The sequence below is a fragment of the Erythrolamprus reginae genome, chromosome 1 (genome assembly GCF_031021105.1).
Source record: "Erythrolamprus reginae isolate rEryReg1 chromosome 1, rEryReg1.hap1, whole genome shotgun sequence".
Lineage (NCBI taxonomy): Eukaryota > Metazoa > Chordata > Lepidosauria > Squamata > Dipsadidae > Erythrolamprus > Erythrolamprus reginae.
This window is the reverse complement of record NC_091950.1, coordinates 191,943,550-191,960,589: the sequence shown is the minus strand read 5'-3', so window position 1 is coordinate 191,960,589 and position 17,040 is coordinate 191,943,550. Positions and strand designations below refer to the sequence as shown.

The 17,040-nt window shown below is 38.8% G+C and overlaps 1 protein-coding gene across 3 annotated transcripts in view; it reads left to right on the top strand.

Annotated features, from left to right (window-relative positions):
* Positions 1–17,040, top strand: part of OLA1 (Obg like ATPase 1) — a 119,042-nt gene that overhangs the window by 11,207 nt on the left and 90,795 nt on the right. For all 3 annotated transcript variants that reach the window (XM_070731776.1, XM_070731774.1, XM_070731775.1), the window contains exons 3-4: positions 2,679–2,822; positions 6,781–6,908. In XM_070731776.1, coding sequence (XP_070587877.1) covers positions 2,679–2,822; positions 6,781–6,908 — 272 coding nt within the window. The remainder of the gene's footprint in view (positions 1–2,678; positions 2,823–6,780; positions 6,909–17,040) is intronic.

Sequence of the window (17,040 nt, the reverse complement as noted above, 5' to 3'; positions counted from 1 at the left end):
AGGGTATAAAGCACTGTGAAATGACATATAAATCTAAGTGCTATAAACAAAGCCATCTCCCCTCAGACCAAGGAAGCATAATGTACACGTATTTATCTTACACTTTAGAATTCTTTTTTAAAAATTTATCTTACACTTTAGAATTCTTTTTTAAAAAAAATAATTTTTATTGAGTACATAAATATTAAAAAAGACATTACATAGTTTATCGTGTTTACATATATGTTATAAAAACTTAAGTCTTAAGCTACAAAACAACACAAAAATGACGTAACATATCTCTAACCCTCCCCCCACCTGAACTGTAATCCATGTTTGTACGGCTTATAACAGCAGCAATTAGGTTATATTTCTATATATAAGCAATCTAATAACAGTTCAAATTTAAAATTCTTATTTTATTTTTTTGCAAAGTTGGAAGTTATAATTTATTGTTTTGTTTCTGATTGTTTTGAAGGAACCTGTCAGATCGAAAGGTAGATAGTAACACACTGCCCATACTTTGTTAAGCTGTATTTACTAGTAGGAAGAACAAAATAAGAGTGGTTGAACGGAACATATTGGAATATTGCTTCATTCTCAAAAACTTTGCCTTCCCATGATTTATATATTTATTGCTTGTAGCTATCTCCCATTTTTGGGGGGTCAGTTTAGTGTACAAAATGTGGGGAATATTGAGTTGAATGACGGTGATTGACTGAAAATAATTGTATGAACTGTTATCATACGCCTCACTTTTCCCATCGTGAGCCAGCACTTTAATCACTGTTGTTGTTGTTGTTGTTGTTGTTGTTGTTGTTATTATTATTATTATTATTAATTAGATTTGTATGCCGCCCCTCTCCGAAAACTCGGGGTGGCTCACAGCATATAATATAAAACAGTAAATACAAAGACAAATCTAATTAATTAAAAACAACATAAGCTAAAAACCCGATATATTAAAAATCAATCAAATTCAAATCACAGTCATATATCACATTTATTGGTCAAGGGGTCAAGATCTAATTACCCCAAGCCTGGTGACATAAGTGAATCTTAAGACTCTTACGAAAGGTGAGGAGTGTATGGGCAGTGCGAATCTCTGGGGGTAGCTGATTCCAAAGGGCCGCCCCCCCACAGAGAAGGCTCTTCCCCTTGGTATCGCCAAATGATATTGTCTGGTTGACGGGACCCAGAGAAGGCCAACTCTGGGACTTAACTGGTTGTTCGGATTCATACCGCAGAAGGAGGTCCCACAAGTAATCTGGCCCGATGCCATGTAGGGCTTTGTAGGTCATTACCAAAACTTTGAATTGCATCCGGAAACTGTTAAGCTTTCAGCATAACTTTCTAATTATTATTATTTATTTCCAAAACAATTGCTTTAGCCTTACTACTAGTTTTCTGGGGGAAAACAAAATTCTGACCAGTATTACTGATGGCCAAGTGCTGCAAAATAAAATGGGAATGTGAGATCATGTCTAGGCTCATCTACAGCATTTTGAATGGCATCTGATTGGTCAGTGTAGAAAAAAAATTCTAGAGCTAATTTGCTGTGGCTGTTCCAATGTGATGAATAAAATCTGAGCATAGCTATTTGAAGACTAGATTTAATCATGAATATTCCTTCTACCAAATGTGAAATTTGAAGCGTGCATTCAAATATGTATCTTGAAAATGAGATTTATGCTAATTTTTAGAGAGCCGCTGAAAGATCTGTCAGAAACTAGAAATGTATTACAATAGTTCAAACAAATTCGAAAAGGTTTTATTGTAGAAATATAGAAATCCTTTTTTTAAAGTTCTCATCATTTCTTTGCAACAGAAATGCAAAAATGTGACACTTTCATCAGATGTTTGTGGTGTTCAGTATTCAATAATATTTAGTGCTGTGTAATATTTTTGATTTGAAGACATAAAAGCACTTTGGATCACATAAAAACATAAACATTATCCATGTCCTATACTTCTTAAGGCAGTATGGCGCTTCCTGGGACCATACAATTGGTTTACGAAGTCAGGAGAAGTGATTGATCTTCAATTACTGCACCAGAAGTGGGCTTGTGCCAGTTCGCTTGAACTGGTAGTGACCTACTGGTGACGTCGCTGAACTGGATTGGTCGGTGCTAGTCTGTGGACATTGCCATCTCTTAAAAAAAAAAAATTGTTCAAATTTTATACATTTTGGAAGTTTTTCCCTATTCTGCTGCTTGAAAGTGGGCCCTCCTTCCTTCCCCTGGGTTTATACTGATCCTTCTTCCGAAGTCTTGCTGATCACCTTATCCATGTTTCGGGCTGATTTACAAGTACTGAGCATGCGCTGTCACAACATTACATATGGGTGGGGATGCGCGCAAAACATGCATTTCTGTTGCAATGAGAACCGGTGGGGAAGGTAAGTAGTACCCTTGGACCGCACAAGGAGCATCTTAGCATCCCTCCATAGCTGGATAACTGCGTTCCTATCAAACAGACAAGTAGTTGTCAAAATAGGGAGCACAATATTTAATCCTGTTCCAGTTCTCAGCAGTGTACCCCAAGGCAGAGGACTTGGACGAACACTCTTCATTATATAAATGACCTTTGCAATCACATTACAAGCAACTGCGTTCTCTTTGTCGACGATAGTAATAGTAGCAATATATCCTTTTATGTGCCATTTAATGAGTGTAAAATGTGGCAACTTTTTCTTTAAGGAAATCTACATTTTTCAATGTATTAACAAAGAGCCAAGCTGCAGCAGAAAACTTTCCCTTCTGCACTATTGATCCAAATGAGAGCCGAGTGCCTGTGCCAGATGATCGATATGAATTTCTTTGCCAGTACCATAAACCTCCAAGGTAAATATGTGAAATGTCATCAGTTGTTGTTTCTGGTTAACAAACTAACACTTCTCAGTATCACTATTTAATAAGTTTGAATTTTGCAACTTTATTTCAGGAACATTAAAGGTTTTATGGGGTCTTTATCATCTAAGATATTTTAAAATATGGATTATTTTTCAAAAATAATACATTTGAGAAGCTTTTATACCTATATATAGATATAAATGTGTGTGTATGAGTAAACAACTAATTGATACAGTTAATGGGAAATGTTCCATTAATAAGAAGGCAAGTGTTGAAACTAGTTTTATCTTTTGAGGGCCTAAGTCACGACACTGTAAGGTTTTTTTTTGCTTCAGTTGAAAAGTGCTAATTTTCCTATGCATTATTATTATTTTATTGAAACTAAACAAATATGCATTTAAAAGCATTTACTTGTGCATGGGTTTATTTATAATTAACGTGGTTTAAAACATAAGGACAGTTTGCTACTAACGTTGCAAAGCCTTGCAGTCAGTTAGAGAGTGCCAGGCCACAGGTTGGCCTCGCTGCCCCTTCGGTTGTGCTCGCGCCTCCCTCGCTTGCTTGCCAGCTTGGGCCGCTCATCCTCCACCTGCCTTCCCTGCGTCCTTTAGATGGGGGAACAGGCAAGGGCGTTGTGTAGGAATCCCCTGCAGGAACAGCCACCTGCTGGGGAGAAGGCATGGCCATACGCTGCGGCGACACGGAGTTCTCTGTGCTCTGCAGAGAAACCTGATAACCATGTCGCCCGGGGGGGGGGGGGTACCAGAAACACCTTGGAGGGGTTGTGAGGAAGTGGGATGCCTTTGGTGACCTGGGCACAGAGCCCTCGATTGGTGGTGTTGGAAAAAGGCTTCAAAAAAGCTATCCAAGCCTCAGCAGCCACAAGCAATCTGATTAACTTGTTTGAAGATCGGAGGAGGTCACCTGGGAAGGAAAATATAAGAGCATGATGGGTAGTGAGAAGAAAGTAGTAAACAGAAGCCTAACTGCATTATTTAAAAAGAAACTAAAATGAACAAAAGGACAGGAAATTTAAAAAGAGGGCTATCTAGCCTACAGAGGATCATAGAGAGAAAAAAGGTCAAATTGAACTGATGCCTAAGCTCTGAGGATTTGGAACTTTGCTAAAATTGAAATGGTCATTTAATAGTTTGGCAAGATAGATGTATTTTTTTTACTAAGGAATTGTATAATATCTATAACACAACTGTTGGTAGTGAACAAAAATTGCTCAGTTAATGTGTTCATATATAAAGTTTTCCTGTTAAAGGAATAACTTATAAATGTGAGTAAACTGTAAGAATTATGATGATATTGATGTTACTGATGTGACTACAAGATAAGTTGAAAGTTATATTGAGATTTTTTATTGGGTGTATAGAAATGGTTGGGGGAAAAACAAAAGATGAGTTAAGATATTAAAGAAGGAGAGGAAGCAGTGAGGCCTAAAATTAAGAAACACAAAAAATAACAATTAGCTGTATAATTGTTATCTGTAGCAACCAATCTGGAACAAAATTGAATTGGTTGGTGGTTGTCCCAGGAGACAAAACTAGGCATAAGGAGGTAGCAAGAGTTAAAATATATGTAGCGAAAGTCCAGATTTAACTATATTAGATAGGAGATTTTGAAAAAAGAGATGATTATGTGGGGTAAGATCTAGAGAAACATCTTAGTCTGTTATGTAATGGTAATAGAACTATCCACTTAGGGAAGGATTTAGAGGGTGGATGGGAAGTAGGAAGGAAGGAGAGAAAGAGGAGAGAATAGGGAAAGAGTAGGAGAAAGAAAGAGGAAGGAGAAGGGAATGATAGTAGAAGGAAGGAGAAGGCGTATGAAAGTAGGTAGTAGAGGTAGAATAGCCGCCTGAGATAGAAAGAGGGAAGTGGAGAGAAGAAAGATCGATACAGATGAAAAAAATATATGGAATGTACCTAGTTTATTGCATTTGAAAATGATACATGTAGATTAAGATGCATTGAAGGTACATGATGTTGAATGTGGAGATTTTTTTTCTTTTTAAGTAACAGCCACCCGCTCCTTGGTGTTGTGTCCACTGACCGTCCTCCGCCTCCAGCTCCTGAATGAAGCTGGAGGGGAAAGAAACTCACTCGCTGCCTGAATCAAAGTACCTGCCTTTCCTCCTTCCTTCCCTTCCCCTCTCGGTAGGAATCTTTTGGCTACATGGTGCATGCAAGAAATCTTTCTCTCTTCCGAACTCCACCAGAAATGAATCTTCATGAGACTCATTGCACCTGCACAGCCTCTTGGAGTGAAAGGGGAGAAATATTTATTATGTTCAGAGTGCAGCCAAAAGGTTCCTTCTCCCAGTGCTGTGTCTTAAGTACACCCCACCCCCCCACCCCGAGAAAGAGAGGGGCGCATTTGGAAGAGGCAAGGAAGCATGTGCCCGGCTGCTTATGCCGCTGAATTCGGATAGACGTTTGGCTTGTCAGCTCGGCTTCCTCAGGCAATGCACAAGAGTTTCTTCCCATTCCTGCTTCTCTCGAGAGCTGAAGGCGGGCCTCGGCGTTGTGTCCAGAGAAGCCCATTGTAAAAGATAATTTCTCACGAGTGCGAGAAGTTTGATTGAACTTGCAAGGAGTTTTTTTTACAATGGGCTTCTCTGGACACAACGCTGAGAAAGTGACGGAGATACAAATGTCAGGTAGGATATGTGTCTCGTGGCCTAACATGTCCCACCTGCCAGAAATGAGTCTCTGGGAGACTCTTCACGCCACCACCGCTGCCTTATGGAGTAGGAATCTGCAAGGCTTGTGTTGCTGAATGCACGAACGGCAGCAGGATCCCAGCTGTGCTGTATGATGAAGCTCATGGCAGTCCTGCAGTTTGTGCATGCAATGACACAAGAAGCCTTGCAGAGCCTTACTCCATGAGCCGGTTGCGGCAGGCCAGCCACTCAGCCTGTGCCAAGAACAGGGAGGGGAGGTGGTGGGAATGGGACATCCCATTGTCCCACTCTCACCACCTACTGCACCCCAAAATAATACCCCCCCCCCCAATAATAAGGCCAAGACCATATTTCAGGGTTCAAAAAAATATAAGGCCCTGTCTTATTTTTGCAGAAACACAGTACACACACACACACACAAATTTATATGCATTTCATTCAGAGATAAGTCTGGATGGCTTACCAACATAGCAACATTAAAATTGGCATGCATGAGGTTCTATGTAATACTGCAAATTTTATGTTGTGGTTATGGGAAATACATTCTATAACCTAAAAGGTAATTTTTATAAAATGATGTATGATTCCAGAAAAATTGTTTAGAATGTATAATGATATTTGAACAACATGAAGGGTAATTTTATCCTACCTGCTGAACTTGTAAAAAAGCCAGAAATTTCTGTGTTCAAATACACATGATGATACAAGGATTTTAAAGACCAGCATTCAGCTGGAACCAGAATTTTTCTTGCTGGCATTAATGAATAGTCAGAAAAGAACTATGGAATATTATTTTTTATATAAAATTATTACTATGAGACTTAAACACATAAAAGTTGGAAAGGCGCTGAAATATCTACAAAAAGAAATGGTTGGTGAAGATGACAGAACTAGCAGAGACGGCAAAAATTAACATGTTTGATCAATAGCTACATAAATCATTGACTGGAAACCCCTTGTGGACTTTTTGCTGAAAAAAGATAAAAATGAATTTGTAATTTATGGGTTTAGAAAGCATAGTTTATGGAAAGAGGAATTATGATGTAACCTTAGAGAGGTTAAAATAAAAATTCACTTATAACTGCTATCAAAAAGATAGAAAGCCCTGATGTAAGGGTTTAAGGCTGCAAAATCCCTGGATGCTTTATGGCCAATTACTACTTTATATTATTCTGTGTGCCATTGTAGATAATTGCTAATTGATGATAACATGGCCATATATTGTTAATGAATAATATTTTGAATTTTTCCATTTAGCAAAATTCCAGCTTTTCTGAATGTGGTGGATATTGCTGGACTTGTGAAAGGAGCCCACGCTGGACAGGGACTAGGAAATGCCTTTTTGTCGCATATTAGTGCCTGTGATGGAATATTTCATCTACTTCGTAAGCAATTTAAGATTTTAATTACTATATTGTGTACACCATCATCATCATCATTATTAATCTATTACTAGATAAAACCCTTTGTAAGGTATTATATAATACTTTAAAAGATGCATGTTTTCAAACTTGTTAAGAAGATCCTTATTCCCATTCATAATTTAACTTAAGGCAGTGCGCTATATTGAAAATTACGTTGATAAAGTTCTCTGTATGTGCTGAGGCTCCTTTGCTCCCAACATCACTATGTTATTGAATTTTGCTCCAGAATAGATTGTTGAAGAGAAAGTTAGAGCATTTCCATATGTGATAGATAAGCTCCATACACCAGTTGTTTCTATGCTATTGGCAGACTACAGAATAATAAACAATTCGACTACTGAAATGCTCTCTACATGGGGCTACCTTTGAAAAGTGTTCGGAAACTTCAGATCGTGCAGAATGCAGCTGGGAGAGCAAACATGGGCTTTCCCAAAAATGCCCATGTAACACCAACACTCCGCAGTCTGCATTGATTGCCGATCAATTTCCTGTCACAATTCAAAGTGTTGGTCATCACCTATAAAGCCCTTCATGGCACCGGACCAGGGTATCTACGAGACCGCCTTCTGCCGCACGAATCCCAGCGACCGGTTAGGTCCCACAGAGTGGGCCTTCTCCGGGTCCCGTCAACAAAACAATGTCGTTTGGCGGGCCCCTTGGGGAAGAGCCTTCTCTGTGGCAGCCCAGGCCCTCTGGAACCAACTCCCCCCGGAGATTAGAATTGCCCCCACCCTCCTCGCCTTTCGTAAGCTCCTTAAAACCCCCTCTGTCGTCAGGCATGGGGAAACTAAGATATTTTTTCCCCCTAGGCATTTACAATTTATGCATGATATGTTTGTTTGTAAGTATGTTTGGTTTTACAAATAAGGGTTTTTTAATTGTTTTAGTATTAGTTTTTACTATTGGATTTACATTATGTTTTGTACCATTGTTGTTAGCCGCCCCGAGTCTACGGAGAGGGGCGGCATACAAATCCAATAAATAAATAAATAAATAAATTCAATCAGAATACAGCTGGAATGAACCTTGGAGGTCTTCTAGTCCAATCGCCGGCTTAAGCAGGAGACTTTATGCCATTTGAGAAGCGTGGTTGTGTGGTCTCTTCTTAAAAACCTCTAGTGATGAAGCACCCACAACTTCTGAAGGCAAGCTGTTCCACTGGTTAATTGTCCTCACTGTTAAGAAGTTTCTTCTTAATTCTAAGTTGCTTCTCTCCTTGATTAGTTTCCATCCATTGTTTCTAGTCTTGCCTTCTGATGCGTTGGAAAATAAGTTGATCTACTTCTTCTTTGTGGCAGCCATTTAATTTTCTTCAGGGCCGCTGAAGGGGCATTGTCGTATTTCTTCTTTAGGGTTTATATTGCATTTATATTTTTGTATTTAATTTAATTTTTATTTTATTTTAAAACACAAAGAAAAACATGCAGACTTTATTCTAATGTCTCAAACAATAGTTCTTTTATACAGTATTTTTCTCTTAGAGAACCCCTTTACAGGTAGTTTTTGGCAACCATTTATTTAGTGACTATCTGAAGTGACAGCAGCACTGAAAAAAGAGACTTACCGTATAACCATTTTCCACACTTACAATTGTTGCAACACCTCCGTGATCACATGATCAAAATTATAACAGTTGTTGTGTTCCTGGATCATGCTTTTGTGACCTTGTGACAAGCAAAGTCAATGAGGAATCCAGATTCACTTAACTGTCATGTTCCTAATTTAATAACGGCTGTGATTCACTTAACAACTGTGTCAAGAAAGGTGGTAAATGGGGATAAACTCACTTAAGAACTTGCCTTACTTAGCAATGGAAATTTTGGGCTTATATGTCATTGTAACCGAAAGACTATCTGCACATTCCCAAAAACAACTGAGGACCCAAAAGGGCTTTGCTTTGGGTGAATTATTATATCAATGTGTATTTACTGTATTACAGATTTAAGCTGGGTACTTCTAAATTATTTATTTGAGTTTGTGGATACCCTGAAAGATCAATAGCTGGGTTCTTAAAAATACCTTTATTATGGGTTAGCTCATCTTTAAGGTATTTGCGTGCAATTTTTTTCCAGAAGGCGTTTGATTTACTCAGAAAGACTTTTGGTACAACTTTTAATTTAGCATAATAGCATGTAGAAAACTAGAACCAGCTGTAATTTTGTATCTTATTCAATCATTAATTGTGATACGTTTTTTTACATATCATAAATGATATGTTTTTTTACATATTATAGTGTGAATGCATTTAAATGTTGAGCCTATTACAGGTAGTCTTCAATTTACAATCATAATGGAATCCACGATTTCAGCTATAAAAATTCTGATGGCGGTAAAGTGAGCCATGACATGACTGGATCCAACTTTATGATATTTTTTGTGGTGGTTGTTAAGTAAAAGTTGCAGTCGTTACATTGATTCATTGTTTGTTATTGGATGTTTTTTGTCATATGACCACAGAACTACTTCCACTGCTTTTGTATATATATAAAAACCCAATTCAAAATGTTCTGCCGGCGTGTGCCACACACCCTTAATTACAGGTTAATTAATCCAAGCAGACACACACACAGAATATAATGCAAATAAATGTTCTTTATCAACAGAAGAGAAGAAAAAACTCCCTTTTAAACTTCAAAGGGATTTCTTGTACAAACAAGGCACACTTGGAATACAATCCAAGAACGATGTCCCGTAATAAATCCAATTATTAACCCAGTAACTGAGAATTGGCTCACAGCTACTGTTGTCCAAACGCTGATAAGCACTCACAATGAATTTTAGTCCAGAATCCGGACATCCTAACAAAGTCTTGAATACAGCAAGGCACGGTCTTGACGAATTACAATCAGATAATCTTCCACAACGGCTAAGCCAGCACGCTGCTCTTTTATCAGCAGCTCTAATTACTGGAGCCCCACCCAACCACACGTGGCCTCTCTTATCTCCTGTAATATGTCTTAAGTTGTTCTCTCCTATGCATAGCTCTATGCATGCGTGGGTCTGTCATAAGTTCCTCATTGGAATCCAACGAAGATAAGGAAGATTGATCTCCTCCTGGGCTGTCAGCCAAGCCCCCCTCTTCCATCTCACCCACACTTCCTTCATCATTGGATAATTCACTAGCTGACTCTGTCGGGAGCAAAACAGGCCTGAGACATGTGGATGTTTCCCCCACATCCACCTCCACATTCCTTGGGGCAGGAGCTGGGCCAGAGCTAACCACAACACAAAATACCTCATATTTTGGGTCCATGCAACATTAACAAATACGTAACATTTTTTTATGATTGTGGTCCCCTATCTTATTTAGGCCCATTGAGATAATTTTATTTTTCAAAACTTGCAATACCGTACGCATTGCATTTTCAGAAGGCATTTAATAACACTTGGATATTGCGGCTGCCACGTCTCCCACCTGCCTCTTGGCAAGTTCTCTTCCCACGTGGCCTTCTTGTGATCTCAAAAAAGTAGGAATCATCCCTGCTGATAGATATTGCTGGAAACTCCTTGCGGGAGGGGCAGAGAGAGAGATACGTGACGATACTTATGTCGCTACACTTCATTGCACCAGCATCAGAGTGAACAAAGCCAGAGCCACCTCTCACTCCCTCAGCATGTGCAGTTTTCCTTTGTGCAGCTGTACTTAGGCTTTGACACCTTTATTGCACTTGAACTCACTCCAGAAATTTGGAGTTTAGATGTCAACATTTGCTTGGAAATGAATTTAAGATGTACCAGCATGTAGGAGTTTCAAGCTGGTGGTGCGCTATAGAAGCCAAGCTGGCAACTTATGGTTTTTCAGCTGGGTTCCTTCTTACTCTGGGATATGAAAAGGCCAGACACTTAACTTTTTCAAAGGATGGATGATGTGGAGTATGGCAGCTGAGGGTTAGCAGTGTATACAAATAACAGAAGACCCTGAATTTGAACATGTTTTGGGTATTGCCAAATATTTCATACCTCTCAGTCTGAGGAATTACAGTGATACCTTGTCTTACAAACTTAATTGGTTCCGGGACGAGGTTCTTAAGGTGAAAAGTTTGTAAGACGAAACAATGTTTCCCATAGGAATCAATGGAAAAGCGATTAATGTGTGCAAGCCCAAAATTCACCCCTTTTGCCAGCCGAAGCGCCTGTTTTTGCGAGGCTGGGATTCCACCTGAGGTTCCCCTCCATGGGAAACCCCACCTCTGGACTTCTGTGTTTTTGCAATGCTGCTGGGTGAATCCCAGCAGGGGAATCCCAGCATCGCAAAAACGGGTGCTTCGCTGGCAACGGAAGTCCGGAGGCGGGGCATCCCAGCGGCGGCAGTGGGTTTGTAAGGTGAAAATAATTTGTAAGAAGAGGCAAAAAAATCTTAAACCCCAGGTTTGTATCTCGAAAAGTTTGTATGACGAGGCGTTTGTAAGATGAGGTATCACTGTATTTTATTTGGGTATGGCATGAATATTACTACCATTGAATACTCCTACTGGATCTGAGGAAGAAGAGTGTACCAAAGGGTTAATTTGGGCACATCTTGAGGTAATTTGTACTCCATTGTATTTGTGAGGCAAGGATCCAGTTTGGAACTGCTGCTGCTGCTGCTGCTGCTGCTGAGAGAGTTTTGTGGAAGGTAATGTCGTTAGTTGAGATCAGGAAAAGAGAGATTGAGTCAAAACTTTCTAAGGACCATTGAATTAGGATAATGTATCGCAAATATTTGCAGTCAAAGAAAGCTGGATGTTTTACTTGCAGGATACATAACAGCTACGATAATAATGTAAAAGTTTTGTTTCCTAAAAAAGCTCTCTCTTTGTAAATTGAAACAATAAAGCACTATCAAGTATTGTGGTTTCAAGTTGTTTCCCTTTTCATTGAAGTGTAAGAGGTTATTAGCAGGTAGGTTTTAACATTGGAACCTCTGTTTTAACATTGGAACCTCTGTTTTAACATTGGAAAAACTCTACTATTCTGAGATAGGCACAAGGCTAGTATAGCATATTTTCAAAGGGTTTAAATTACCAGAGTGTGAGCCATACAACAAGTGTGCTTGTTATATTTTCTCAGCTGTCAGAGTTGAGAGATTCTGAAATATCTTAGAAGACGAACGGAAAAAAAACATTCTGGAGCAGGGGACAGGCCACAACAATTGTGAGAATGATAAAAGAATTATTTCCTTTCTCATTTGTCCTCCTATCTGAATTGTCATCTCTGCCACACCACCTCTGATTCAGGATTGGCATTGATCCATTCTATGAGACAGGAGATGACTGTGGACTATTTGTTTCTCCTTTCCCATTTTTCTTTCTGTTAGAAACATAGACAGTCGGAAGCCTGCTATAGATAGCAGATGCATTTAACTGCTGGGAAAAACTGCCGGTATTTTGACAGGGTGGAAAATAAAAAGTGAGGCAATGTAGGAGTGGTGGTGGTATATTTTGGGGATAGAAATGGTGACCAGAGCTTGTAATAACTTCTGTGAGTATATGAAAGAGAGAGAATATCTATGCAGTATTAAATTCTGGTATGGCATTTAGATTAAGAAATATTGACTATCAATTAATTAATTATCAGGAGCCCTGTGGCGCACTCGTTAAAGCACAGTATTGTAGGCTAACTCTGTCCAGAACCTGGAATTCAATCCTGACACAGCTCAAGGTTGATTCATCTTTCCATCCTTCCGAAGTCGGTAAAACGAGAACCCAGATTGTTTCAAAGACTGCTGACATGGTAAACCATCCAGAGAGTGTGGTGAAGTGCTATGAGGTGGTATAAAAGCCTAAATGCTATTTTTGTTGCTATCTTATCAAATAGAAAAATCAGAAAATGGCCACATCAGATTTTAACAATTTAGTATTTAACGGAACCTCGGAATCTGCCACAGTTGGCTAGGAACAAGGGAGCTGTCAACTGAGCAAAAGGATAATCAGGTGTTGTACGACTAGTGGTGGTGTATGGCAGCAGAGCTGGTTCTTAAACATGTCACTTATTGATTGGATTGTTGCAGTGTAGTCTACAGAGGACTGGCCATGAAGAACATCCAGAAGCTACAACTAATCCAGAATTCAGTGGGTTGGTTAGTGATGGTTGTACCCAGAGGCTATATCATATCTTAACTTTAAAAGCTACTCTGGCTGTCATTTAGCTTAACAGGTGCAATTCAAGGCACTGACTGTCACATTTAAACTCTTGCGTGGTTCAGGGCCTGGATGTCTTCTGCAGGACTATTATCTTTGTATAACCTTTGCCTGCCCAATAAGGTATGTGTCATCTCAATAAGAGAACTGTCATCTTCAGGTGTAATCACATCTTTTCTGTTGCTGCCCTCCCACCCTTCCTAGAGTAACACTGATCCTGAAACATGATTGGTCCATGCCCTTCTGGCTTTTAGGAAACTTGGTGATTCCACCAATCAGTCAGTGTGTGTGTGTGTGTGTGTGTGTGTGTGTAGAGGATTGGATTTTCTTTTATTATGGTTAATGTTTTAGTTGTGACTTCTACTTTCATAGGAATACTTCTAGTTGTTTTTAGGTGACTATATGATTTTAATACCATTTATCTATTGGAACATTTTAATTTTCCCACTCATTCTGTATATATGTGATTTATAGCAAATATGGAATGTTCCTAAGATTGCTGCAAGATTATAAAAAGGGAAAGGCAATCTGAGAACAATAAAGATCCAGCCCCTAAGGTTTTATCTTTTGGATTATAATATTATAAAATATATCCATTTTGCAAGACTTTAATAAAAAATAATATTAACATTTGGCAATGGGGGAACTAAAATAGTAGCAATAGCACTTAGACTTCACAGTGCTTTAGAATAGAATAGAATAGAATAGAATAGAATTTTTATTGGCCAAGTGTGATTGGACACACAAGGAATTTGTCTTGGTGCATATGCTCTCAGCGTACATAAAATAAAATATACATTTGTCAAGAATCATATGGTACAACACTTAATGATTGTCATAGGGGTCAAATAAGCAATGAAGAAGCAATATTAATAAAAATCTTAGGATACAAGCAACAAGTTACAGTCATACAGTCAACATGGGAGGAAATGGGTGAAAGGAATGATGAGAAAAACTATTAGAATAGAAGTGCAGATTTAGTAGAAAGTCTGACAGTGTTGAGGGAATTATTTGTTTAGTAGAGTGATGGCGTTCGGAAAAAAACCTCTTCTTGTGTCTAGTTGTCTTGGTGTGCAGTGCTCTGTAGCGACGTTTTGAGGGTAGGAGTTGAAACAATTTGTGTCCAGGATGTGAGGGGTCAGTAAATATTTTTTCCGCCCTCTTTTTGACTCGTGCAGTATACATGTCCTCAATGGAAGGCAGGTTGGCAGCAATTGTTTTTTCTGCAGTTCTGATTATCCTTTGAAGTCTGTGTCGGTCCTGTTGGGTTGCAGCACCAAACCAGACAGTTATAGAGGTGCAGATGACAGACTTTACATCCATCTCTAAGCAGTTTACTGAGTTAGCATATTGCCCCCAATAATCTGGCTCTCCGTTTTACCCACCTCGGAAGGATGGAAGGCTGAGTCAACCTTGAGCCGTTGAGATTCAAACTGCCAAATTGCAGGAAGCCAGCAATCAACAGAAGTAGTCTGCAGTACTGCATTCTAACCACTGCACCACCACCACGGGTCTTTAGTAGATATCTAAAGTTGTTTTTGTATGGATTACATTTAATAAAGTACCAAAGCATTGAAAATTATTTGCCTGAAATATCTATTCTGAGATTGAAGAAATCTCAAGGAAAGGTCTAGAACAGGGATGTCAAACTCAATTTCATTGAGGGCCACCTCAGGGTTGTGTCTGACCTTGTGAGGCCAGGGTGGGCGTGGTCAGCTTGATGTCATTCATGTCAGGGGTACCTGTGGTGGCCTGAGTGCTCTGCCATTGAAAACGGGCCCCTGAGCTCTGTTTTTGGCTGCCGTGGCCTCCTGCAACCCTCTGCCAGTGAAAACGGAATTTGGGAGGGTCCTCCCAAGCTCCATTTTCTCTGGCAGAGGCACTGCGACCTCTAGAGTGGCTCCAAGGGCCGGATTGGACCACCCCGTGGGCTGGCTTCGGCTCCAGGCCTTAAGCTTGACACCCCTGGTTTAGAACATTTGATGAAGTATTGTAATGGGCATAGTGAATTGTAATAAATCAAAATCTTGCCCATATAGGCATTCATGTCATGCACTCTCAAAAATATGTATACCGTATATACTCGAGTATAAGCCGACCCGAGTATAAGCCGAGGCACCAATTTTTGCCACAAAAACTGGGAAAACGTATTGACCCGAGTATAAGCCGAGGTTAGAAAATGCAGTGGCTACTGGTAACTTATAAAAATGGAAAACAATAAAATTACATTAATTGAGACATGTTTTAGAATATTTATTTTAAAGAAAACCAGTAAACTAGCTCTGTAAATTTAAAAGAGGGTAAAGAAATTAACAATATTAACAATAAATTAAAAAGTAAAAAAAGTAGCTCGATCAGGAACAAAGCTAAAACCTAAGAGTTAAAATCCTTCAAAACTGGATTCCTTCTCATCATTAATTGGATTTACATTATTGTTCTGTTTTTATATATGCTGTGAGCCACCCTGAGTCCTTGGAGAGGGATTGCATACAAATCCAATTAAATAAATAAACAAACAAACAAACAAACAAACAAACAAATAAGTGTATCCAAAGAAGAGCTTCAGCATTAGCTGCTGTGAGGTTATCAGCATAGAAAACCAAATAGATAGATAGATAGATAGATAGATAGATAGATAGATAGATAGATAGATAGATAGATATAGATAGAAAGATAGATAGACAGACAGACAGACAGAAAAATAGATAGATAGATAGATAGATAGAAATAGATAGATAGATAGATATAGATAGAAAGATAGATAGACAGACAGACAGACAGATAGAAAAATAGATAGATAGATAGATAGATAGATAGATAGATAGAAATAGATACAGATAGATAGATAGATAGAAAGAAAAATAGTTAGATAGAAAAATAGATAGATAGAAATAGATACAGATAGATAGATAGATGATAGATAGATAGATAGATAGACAGATAGATATAGATAGAAAGATAGACAGACAGATAGAAAAATAGATAGATAGATAGAAAGAAAGAAAGAAATAGATACAGATAGATAGATAGATAGATAGAAAAATAGATAGATAGAAAAATAGATAGATAGAAAGATAGACAGATAGAAAAAGAATTCCTGTCTAGCTCTGCCTCATAACACATTATTAGATCCTATCCAAGCAAGGACAGCAACTACCACAAAATACCATTTTTTAAACAGTTTAAATCCTTTCAAAGGAGGGGGAGGAGAATCTGACAGCAGGGGGCCTTTTTAATCCGACTCACCATTGCAAATGGCTGCCTTCTTTGCTTGAGCTAGGGAGAGGAACTACGGCGTGCGAGAGGGGACAAAAGCTGGTGCCTCCTCGCTCTGGCTCAAGCAATGGCGCCCTCGTGTGGTGACTTTGTCAATGACCCGAGTATAAGCCGAGGCTGTGTTTTTCAGCCCATTTTTGGGGCTAAAAAACTCGGCTTATACTCGAGTATATACGGTAAATACATGGACTGATATTTGAGATTAAGTAGTGCATATTTCAAAATTTCTTGAAATGTCATAGTTTCATTTAGTTTTCCCCCCTGCTGGAAATGAAAATACAAACTGTATCCCAAAATAGTTGATATTATTATATCTGACAGTTCATGTCAAAAAGAAATTGACAGCAAGGATTCTTCCAAACTGTATTTATGGGATGATGTTTCTAAAATGATTAAAAGGCTGCACATAGTATTTATTCACACTCAATAATAAGATAATTTATTTTCTCTTGGGGCAGGGAAAATAATCTTATATTTTCAGGGAATAAAATATGATGTTGAAAATCTAAAGTCGTGCATCTCCGTTCTTCGTATAGAAAATTTGTTGCCAATATCTGAGGGGCTGCTTGCTCAGTGAATTTTAACTATTTGTTGCAATGACTGAATCAATGCTCCCTCCCTCCCTCTGTTGCCTCCCTCCCTCCCTCTGTTGCCTCCCTCCCTTGTTGCAATGACTGAATCAATGCTCCCTCCCTCCC